At 46.1% G+C, this 10,000-nt stretch overlaps 1 protein-coding gene across 6 annotated transcripts in view; it reads right to left on the reverse strand.

The window, feature by feature from the left end:
- LOC121696265 (sodium bicarbonate cotransporter 3-like) overlaps positions 1–10,000 on the reverse strand; it is a 78,962-nt gene that overhangs the window by 21,736 nt on the left and 47,226 nt on the right. For all 6 annotated transcript variants that reach the window (XM_042077641.1, XM_042077644.1, XM_042077642.1 and 3 more), the window contains 5 exons: positions 8,185–8,264; positions 3,224–3,381; positions 2,422–2,509; positions 1,587–1,733; positions 175–275 (listed from right to left, as the gene is read on the reverse strand). In XM_042077641.1, the coding sequence (XP_041933575.1) occupies positions 175–275; positions 1,587–1,733; positions 2,422–2,509; positions 3,224–3,381; positions 8,185–8,264 (574 nt within the window). The remainder of the gene's footprint in view (positions 1–174; positions 276–1,586; positions 1,734–2,421; positions 2,510–3,223; positions 3,382–8,184; positions 8,265–10,000) is intronic.

The following is a 10,000-nucleotide window of genomic DNA, read 5'->3' on the forward strand; positions in this document are numbered from 1 at the left end:
TCACTTCAATTAGATTACTTATTATACGTGCGATAATGTTAGAAATCCCTAGACTGTGTCTGTGAGTGCTAGTCCATGTGTGATTGCAGGTGATGTGTATGTGCAGGCATTAATAGAATGTTGGTGTGTGTGTGTGTGTGTGTGTGTGTGTCCATATTATGTCTCTGTACTGACCGGCCAGTCCTCTGCAGCTCGGGGCCAATTTGATGTGCCTCCTCCTTGTGCTCAGAGGGGGACGCAGTGCCATTGGGTTGCGGTGGTCTCTTCCTCTTCGTCTACACACACACACACACGCACACACACGCACACATGCACACACACACACACACACGCACACACACGCACACACACGCACACATGCACACACACACACACGCACACACACACGTACACAGACACGTGCACAACACACACACACACACACACACACACACACACACGCACACATGCACACACACACGTACACAGACACGTGCACAACACACACACGCACACAACAGACACACATACACACACAGAGACACACATACACACACGAAAACATCACATAACCTTCATTTATGCATATATTAAAAGTAACGACACCAACTTTAAAACGAAATGTGTAAGTAATCAAAATAAGAGAAAGTATGAACATTATAGTGAACATTACAGTATAACACATTACAAAAACAAGGCATTTAAATAACACATTAATAAATAAATCTACATGACAGAGTGAACACTCACTTTCACTAAGGAGCCTATGGTCATTAGCAGTTAAAGAGGATAAAAACACAGAGGCTATTACACAGACTGTGTGGACACCCTGCAAAAGCCCCTAATCAGCTATGTGAGTAACAAGTGGCTTGATGACGTGCCCGCCCTGTCAGGCGATTTCCCGTTAATTTTACCGCTGTCCGGTAGGCCTATTCACTGCAATCGCTAGTCCGTGCGTTCGTGCTTGCGTGGGTGTGGGCACTAGCGATCTCTCATGAAACCAAGTGCCTGACTGTTTGCAACTGTTTGTTGTCTGTTTGATGTGCTGTTCACTGAGGGCATTCATATTAAATCACTGATATCAACTGCAACAGCCTGAGAAATAAAAATCTTTTTTTACGAAAACGAGGGCCTTTGACCCACACACGATACAAGCAAGCGTCACCAGACTCTAATAATGGATGTAACACGGAGCACTTGGTTCAGCATCGCTGCAGTAGCACAATGGCTTAGGCAATGTGTTCTGATTTCATTATATGTGTGCTGATACAAACAGCCATAGAGTGGGTAGCTGGACTATCTCAATATCAACGACCGTGCAATATCCACCCTGCTAACCGTCTACCACTATTGTCGACCTTGTTGATGCTACTGTACAATTTGTCTGTTATACATCCGAACAAAATGGTGTGTGTGTGTGTGTGATGTGTACATACTACTGATAGCCCAGTTCTCTGCATCTCTCTGTGTGTGTGTGTGTGTGTGTGTGTGTGTGTGTGTGTGTGTGTATGTGTGTATGCGTGTGTGTATGTATGTGCGTGCACGTGTGGGTCAGTAAGTATGTGTGTGTGTAAGCAGCTGACAAATGATGATGCCACCCCCATTACCTGTGAGGGCACGTTCTTGGGGGGCTCGATGCGTATGGTGGGGTCCCACTCTCCAGGAGGCAGCACTGTCACCTGGTCCAGGAACTCGTCGATGCCCGACAGCAGGTCCGTCCGGTCTTTGGCCTTATATGCCACATCATGGAAAATCTAAAAAGAGAAAAACATGTTTGTTTTAATACCCTCATTTTTTAAAATCTTCTTACAATTTATTCTTTAATATTTTTCTGTCTCAATTACATTTATCTTAATTTATTGCTGTTATGCAACTTGTATTGCTATTCCACAGAAAAGGCACTATATATATATTAAGTCTGATTGATTAATTGAGTGATTAATTAATTGACTGATTGATTGATTGGATGCAATCAATGACTCCCATTATCGTAATTGACTGACCCACTTTTGGGTCACACGATCTGAAACAACTCTCACTCCTTTAAAAAAATATATTTCTTTCAGGCAAATGTACCCTATTGTCACCGGAATGGTCATAACATTTTGACAACATCGTGATGTCTCTATCCACAGCAGGACTAAATGTGCTCCCATGCACCTAATGTCCCATTAGCGGCTATAAAACCAGAGCGAGAGCGTCAGCGCTGTCCCCCATCTGCATGCATCATACATAAAATAGATCTCTCGCAGTGATACATGCGATTAGTTACAGAACACACAGGGAGGCAGCAGTTCCCATAGGTACCGTTAGTGCCACGGTGAGAGCTATGGGAGGATGTGGTCAGACAATGTGACTGTGTGTCTTTGTGTGTCTTTGACCGCGGTGAGTGGGGAGAGGAAGCTGGGTTTAGGCTGAGGGGATTGTGGGATTTCCGCTCACCTCGTCTGTCATAAGGGTGGCCATGGAGCGGCCGATCTCGTGATACTGTGACCCCTTGCCACGCGGGCCCAGGAGCAAAAACAAAAACCTGCCAGAGAGAGAGAGAGAGAGAGAGAGAGATACAGGGAAATAAAATCTCTTGATGAGAAGCATTCTACTGATGAGAGCAATTTCTCAAACTCATTGATAAGGAACAGACAACTCTAATAGCATCCAATCTGGAGATTATTCATGGAAGAGTGGCCATGTAGTCTGGCACCAAGATGCTGCTGGAACCATCCATGCCCAGGTTTTTATCTAAAGCAAAACACAACAGACATTGTACTGCGGGAAAGAGAGATCTCTATCAGTACCAATGAGCTCCTGGAAGAAATCTTCACTATTCCGATAGTAGAGCTCCTCCTCCATCTTATACCTCTGAGCTCGCTGTTCCTAGTCAGTGACTTTCTATGTGTACTCCAGTAATGCAAATGTGCCACTTTACTATGTGGGGTAGGAAGGCAGTTCTGTATGAGAGGTGCTGGGGCAGTTGGGAGATATGGGGCAAACAATGGGTTTTAAGATGTGAGAAGCTACTGTAGATATGGGTCAGTTCAGGGCTCTGAGGTGGTGTGTGTGAATGCGTGTGTGAGAGAGAGAGAGAGAGAGAGAGAGAGAGAGAGAGAGAGAGAGAGAATGTATGTGTGTCTGTCTTTATTTGTGTATGTGTGAGTGTGAGTGTGTGAGAGAGAGAGAGAGAGAGAGAGAGAGAGAGAGAGAGAGAGAGAGAGAGAGAGAGAGAGCAGTAGCAGTAGGTGTCCACCTGGTGGGCACGGGCACCTCCGTGAGGCCCGTGATGAGCACAGCGGGCGAGAGGCGCACAAAGGCGTTGATGGGCCGCTCCAGGAAGTCCACCTCCCCCACCAGCACATTGGACGCCTCCGCCCCGGGAGGGATTTTCTTCATGAAGTTGGAATCCACCTGAGACAGTAGAGGAGGGGCAATGAGGGAAGGGGAGTAGCAGAATCTATGCAAACTTGAATTTCCCCTTGGGGATCAATAAAGTATCTATCTATCTATCTATCTATCTATCTATCTATCTATCTATCTATCTAACATTTAAAAAGGGGAGGAGGCAGTGGTCACTAGAGATGAGGTCAATAGCTCAACAGTACCGCCCCCCCTTATGTTCCGGATGTAAGAATCCAACTCAATTTCTCTATTGACGACTGGAGTACATCTACAAGCCATAAAATTGTAGACTTAAAACCAGCAATGACATAACTAAGCCATTGTTTATGCTCATAATATAGTGTATATACATTTTGTTTTGCGATTTCCAGTAAAACACTATACTATCAATCCTAACATGTAAAAGCAGAGCATTTGCAGGTAGAGATCACCGTTGCCATGGATATGTTGAACAAGATGGATGCTGAATTTACTCAATAGAAACGGTAGGAAGTTAGTAGTCATCTTGTTGACTTACATTCAAAAGTAAGCATGTCAAATTATTGTCACAATGGCTGATGGGATGAGTAGTTCCTTCGCTCGGAAATTAAAATATGTACACAGTCTGCTTTGCGTTTTTTGCTCAACATGTTGTGTTGTATGATTACGAGTCGCATCATAGCTGGTCAGCCTAAGGCAAGGTCTAAAACTCTATATATGGATTGTTCCAGACGGCAATGGGAGAAATGAATGGAAAATGTACTTCTGGACCGTAAAGCCCTTGCGGAAGGGGGGGGGGGGAGTGTTGAGCTCTACAGAAATAAGGAGGAGGAGACAGAAGAATCCGTCCGATGATTTCCGGGGTTTGAGCATCTCAAGTGGATGAAGAGGGGGCAGGAGAATCGATTTATCTCCCTTTGTGCCGTCGCTCCCCAGCTGGCAGCTCTGTCCACTCTCCTCGTCCTCATCCGCCCTGGACATGCCCCTCAGAATCATAATAAGAAAAGTTTCAAGCGGAACATCTATTGCACTGAAAGTTCTTCCGATAGAGAGAGACACAAGAAATATGGCTCGGCTTTCCGCCATCAAGGTCTTGTGTGATTTCCTCTAGGTGGGTGTTGAATCGATGCAGTGCAGGGGAGATGCTGGCAGCATTAGTGGTAGCTGGAGTGCTGTTAGGACTCGCCTGTGCCGGCCAAGCGCTGGTGATGTAACTGCTGAATTGCTCAGTAATCTCATTTCGGGGGACATGACTGTGCTGGCAGTGAAAAAGCCACCAGCCACTCCGAGCTCCATAGTGTGGGATAAGTGATTAACAGACCACTGGCCACAGAGGAACAGAGCCTTCCCGACAACCACTGCCTCTCTCTCTTTCTCTATCTCTCCATATTTCCCTGTGTGTCTCTCTTTATTTATCTCTCTCTCTCTCTCTCTCTCTCTCCATATGTCCCTGTGTGTCTCTCTTTATTTATCTCTCTCTCTCTCTCTCTCTCAGGACTGTGGAGTTGGCATAGTGGCTGGGCTGGGGCTTGGACTATAAAAGCCAGCTCGTAGAAGGACAGAAGCACCCGTCTCTGCCAGGGCTGGATCAACTCTCTCTATCGGTAGCCAAGCGTGTGGTTTCCCAGGCCCATCCCTCAGGGGCTGAGTTAGTGATTGTGATCTGATGAGTAGTGGTGAGTGGTGGGCGGTGGTAGCGTAGCGGTTAAGAACCTGGGCTAGCATGCAGTAGCTTGAAAAGTTGTGGGTTCAATTCCACCGCTGTGCCCTTGAGCAAGGCACTTAACCCCAAGTTGCTGCGCGGACAATGTAGTCTCTTGTAGTATAATTGACATGTAAGTCACTTTGGATTAAAACTATCTGCTAAAGGCGCAACTGCTGGGGCACCTGCACCGTACGCCGGCGACCCGGGTTCGATTCCCGCCCCGTGGTCCTTTCTGGATCCCACCCTGACTCTCTCTCCCACTCACTTCCTGTCATTCTCCACTGTCCCACTGTCATTAACCCTTAGAACCCTAAGCTGTTTTTAGGGCATTTTCACTACCTTTATTCATAAGGATTTATTCTGGTCATTGTAAGTGCCACACACACATATTATATATTGTTTTTTTTTTCAGCAGAGTCTAGGCTATCCAGATCTGCCATCATTTCATGTATTAGTACTAGCATTAGGGTTGCAAAGGGGCAGAAAATTTCCGGAAACTTACCATGGAAAGCTAATCTGGGGAATTTTGGAAATATTTCGACTGAAATTGCATTAAATCAGGTTGTTTTAACCAGTATTACACTGCAAGATGGGGTTTTGTCCACTACATTTAAGTTCCGTGTTATAGACTAACTTGCCATATTAAAAATTCCCAGTTTATTCCCGTTAATTCCTGTTTATTCCTGTTCATTCCTAGCCTAGAAATCTAGACGCGCCCCTAGCGGCAGCAAATTACATTTGCTGCCAGGGCTAGTCTAGCAACTCTCCGTTGGCTTGTGAGCTCCAGAAATCGAAAATTAATCAGGCCAATGAAATCGTGTATAGAGTCGTTAGGTGGGCTTAACATAATGATTGATGGCAGAGTTGCAACGGTTTGGCTTGAATTCCCTGCTACTTGAAAACAAATAAGACGGATGTTGCTGCTGGCGAACAGTGTGACACGAGTTAAGCTTTTATTAAGTTGGCAAACGTTTGAACTAGCCAACTAGCTCCGCTGGTGGGAAACGCATGGGACTCATAGCGCTGCCGCTGTCCTATTGCGTGCAGAGGGAATTTGAAAGACAACTGATTATCCCGCCCCTCGGACTGAGCACTGCGAACGGTGAGTGCCCAGACCCTACATTTTAATGTGGGTCTGGCTCGTCAGGCTAGTTAATTCCCATATATTCCCGTTAATTCCCATGGAAAGTTTCCAACTTTGAAAATTCCCGGAATTTTGCAACCCTAACTAGCATTGATTTTATTTAGATGTTTAAAGAATTAAAATATAAAAAGCGTATAATAAAAAAATATTATATTTTGACATGTATCTCACCACAGCAAACTCATAGCTCTACATGCATTTCATGTGTGTGTAGGGCAGACTGCCCTGAATCGGGCAATATAATTGCCATGTTGGAGGGATACTCTGGGGCTGAGCAATTTACAGAAATATGTGGTGTGTGATGTGTGATTTACGGAAATAAATGCCATTTTTTTTTAATGATGAAAAATGACCTTTCTGCGCTCCATATCTGTGACACAAACTGATCTGACCTGACTTGACCCGAGTTTGTGTGTCAGCCTGTGGTGTAGGCTATGCACTCATAATGATTCTCAACTTTTTACTGCATTGCCATGAACAAAGTAAAGGCAAAAAAGGTGTTTCTTTGTTGAACAAATTGGGATGCAATGTGAGCCTTGAATTGGATGCCATGCAGGAATTTGCTAGGATCTCAAAACCGGATTATGAACATGCTTTGCCATAGAGAAACACACAATAACGTTGGATTATAAACATGCTTTGCCACAAAAAACATACAAAAATGTGGGTCCAGCTATATGAACTTATTATTTTGCTGTCACTTCGTCTGTTTTATAACCCAGAAGGATGTACTTGGTAGCTGATAGCTCTGAGTCTCCTCTTTCATCTGACATGCGTGGCATATCTATCCGATCACAGGTCCGTGAGTAATTCAAACGAGAGTAATGGGTGTGCAGCATTGGTTTGTGTACATGCCGTTATTATTTTGCAGTCACTTCGTCGGTTTTTATAAGCCAGAAGGATCGATATACATGGTACCAATGGATAGCCCTGAGTCTCCTCTTTCATCTGATATGCTTGCCATATCTATGAGATCACGGGTTCGCAAGTAATTCAAACGAGAGTAATGGGTGCGCAGGTGAACGCAGAGAAGTATAGACTGTAAATATGATGCAATTTGATTTAATTTCATGAATTGTTTTAATTTTTATACTTGATCGTACAGACAAGTGTGTAGTCTCTTTGGAAAGCCCCACTTCTGCTCTGTCATGCAATAAAGGTTTCATCTCGCTGCGATTAACAGTTCCAGAGCAATGTAACAGAGAAGAAAGGGTGTTTTTGACGCACTTTGCGTCAATCAGGTTTTAAGGGTTAAAGGCATAAAAAGCCCCCCCCCCCCCCCAAGTATAAGCCATAAAATTGTAACCGTCCATGGTAGACTAGAAACCAGTTATGACATGACTAAGCGATTGTACATGTTCATATGGCAAAAGTTCATGGGGCATCAACCTTGTTTTGAGAAAAAAAAAATGTTTTATTCAGGATTTAATGGAAGAGTACTACACTACCCAAAATCCTAACCTAACATGTAAAAGCCGGTAAAACCAGAGCCTTTGATTGGTAGAGATCAGCGTTGCCATGGAAATGTTTATGCTGTTCCTGTGATTGTTGGCTCATTGCACGCTGGAATCAAGATGGCGTGAACTGACGTGTGGCCGTCCGATGAAAACTGTTTTCCTCAACTTGAAAGTTGAATTTACTCAATGGTAGTCAGTCAGTTAGTCATTAGACATTAAAGAAAAAGCATGTTCAACTATTGTTAGGCTGCAAATGTTTGAAATGAGTCGGTTTGAAAAGGACAAATTAATGGGGAACTTACTTCCGAAACTAAACTCTCTCAGAGGAGGGGCGGGACTGTTGAGCTCTATTTAAAATGTGAGCAGGCCAGCTAGTGGTTGGCACTACTGCTACTGCTACTACTACTACTACTGCTACTACTACTACTACTACTACTACTGCTACTGCTACTACTGCTACTGCTACTACTACTACTACTACTGCTACTACTACTACTAATACTACTACTGCTACTAGTACTACTGACCCCTGGTTTGGTCGTCCTGCGATCGCCACCTTTGCCTCCATCCAAGTTGCTTCCGATGGACGGTGCAGGTGCCATACCTCCTATGGGGGAGAAAAGGGTTGACAATGTTTTATTCAAGTATGGTGGAGTGGATAAGAAGCAGAGGAGACGGCTGAGGAGAGAGAGAGAGAGAGAGAGAGAGAGAGCGCGTGAGAGAGAGAGAGAGACAGACAGACTCTTAATTCGGGGGACAAACACAGGTAAAAAAACACCACGTACAACAGTAGCAGACCACATGCTTCACGGCCCACAGAGAGTGACACTGACTGAGAGTGAACAAGACAGGACAAACAATCACAGGCGAGTGTGACCCAGAACAGAAACCAAAAATGTGGGCGAAAACACAGCGACACTTTGACTCCATGCTCGGATAACAGGACAGGTTCCTGACAGCTGTTTGGGGCTCAAAACAAACAAATAAACAAACAGAGTCAAATAAACAAAAAGAGCCTCTACCTCAGCAGGCGGTGCTATCCTTCATGTGTCGGGGAGAGAGAAGGGAACGCATATGGGGGATATGGGTGAGAGTTGCCGTGAATAGGAGTAAGATATTAGGCTCTGATGACCCACACAAACAAACAAACAAACAAACTGGTGGACCTCTCCTTCATGCAGGCCTTTAGGGAAGGAGAGAATGGACTTGGGATCAGGCTTACAGCTCTATTGCAAAGGCTCTCTGATGATAGCACCTGACAAACAAACAAAACAGACAAATCTAACAAAGGACGTCCTTCCCGTCCACCTGCTCCCAGAGCAAGGGCTGCGGGCGGGTGAGTCGGCCGGGCAGGGACAGCGGTGTGTGCTCGGGGGGAAGGCCACGGGGCACAGCTGAGGGTTGGTGGTGGAGGGGAGAGGGTGGTGACTCTGGGCAGACTGGCATTCCTTATAAAGCCCCGGGGGCAGTAAGGGGGATTAGCGCTGACCAAGCCCCGCTGGCGCTGCGCAATCCGCACTCGCCCCCCCCCCACCCATCCACGCCAGATTAAGGCAGGAATGCCCGCTGATAAAGGCTCTTTTCGACACCTACCTCACCCCGAACCACCCCCCCCCCGCCCCCTTACACCCACCTCTACCACCCCCCCTCTCTCTCTATGCCCATCTCTGGGGAACACGGGCACACAAAAGGCAGCTCTATGAAAGGACAGCCTGTCCCAGCCTGGCCTCTCCGGCTCCTGAAGCTCAGCGTGGACACGGCGAGCCACTGGCAGCGCCAAGGTCATAGGTCGGCGTCTGCGGAGACTCTGCCCAGGCTCTGAGAGAGAGAGAGAGCAGATAGGGGTGTATTCCCGGAGGCTTTGGGTGGATGAAAGCCAGCGTGTGGGACTGGGAACGGCCTGGAGGAGAAGGAAGAGACAGGCTGTTCCCCAGGGGGGAGATGTGGGGTGATGGCGTGAGGGTGCTGCAGGAGTGAGGACTGTCTGGATGGCCTGGGCTAGATAGCGGGACGAGCGCTAATCTACTGGCCATGTGTCCCTCTAGTGCTGGAAGTGGATGGAGAGATGGTGAGCTGAGCTATCAAAGCAGAAGCTTCACAACCAGTGCTGGTTGAAGTGGGGTTCGTCCCATTCACTATAAAGCACTTGGAGTACCTACATAAAGCACTATATACATACACGTATCATGTGTTGTTGTGTTGGTGACATAAGCAGTAGAATATAGAGTAGCTTTGTTTGTAAATACAGAGAATGTGTCCTGGTGGTGACTGAACCGGTGGAAACCGGTAGAATATCATGGGTTCCATTCTCAAGGAACAGCTTCATGCATCTGCGAAAAGAAC

Source organism: Alosa sapidissima, chromosome 21 (assembly GCF_018492685.1).
Source record: "Alosa sapidissima isolate fAloSap1 chromosome 21, fAloSap1.pri, whole genome shotgun sequence".
NCBI classification, from domain to species: Eukaryota; Metazoa; Chordata; class Actinopteri; order Clupeiformes; family Clupeidae; genus Alosa; species Alosa sapidissima.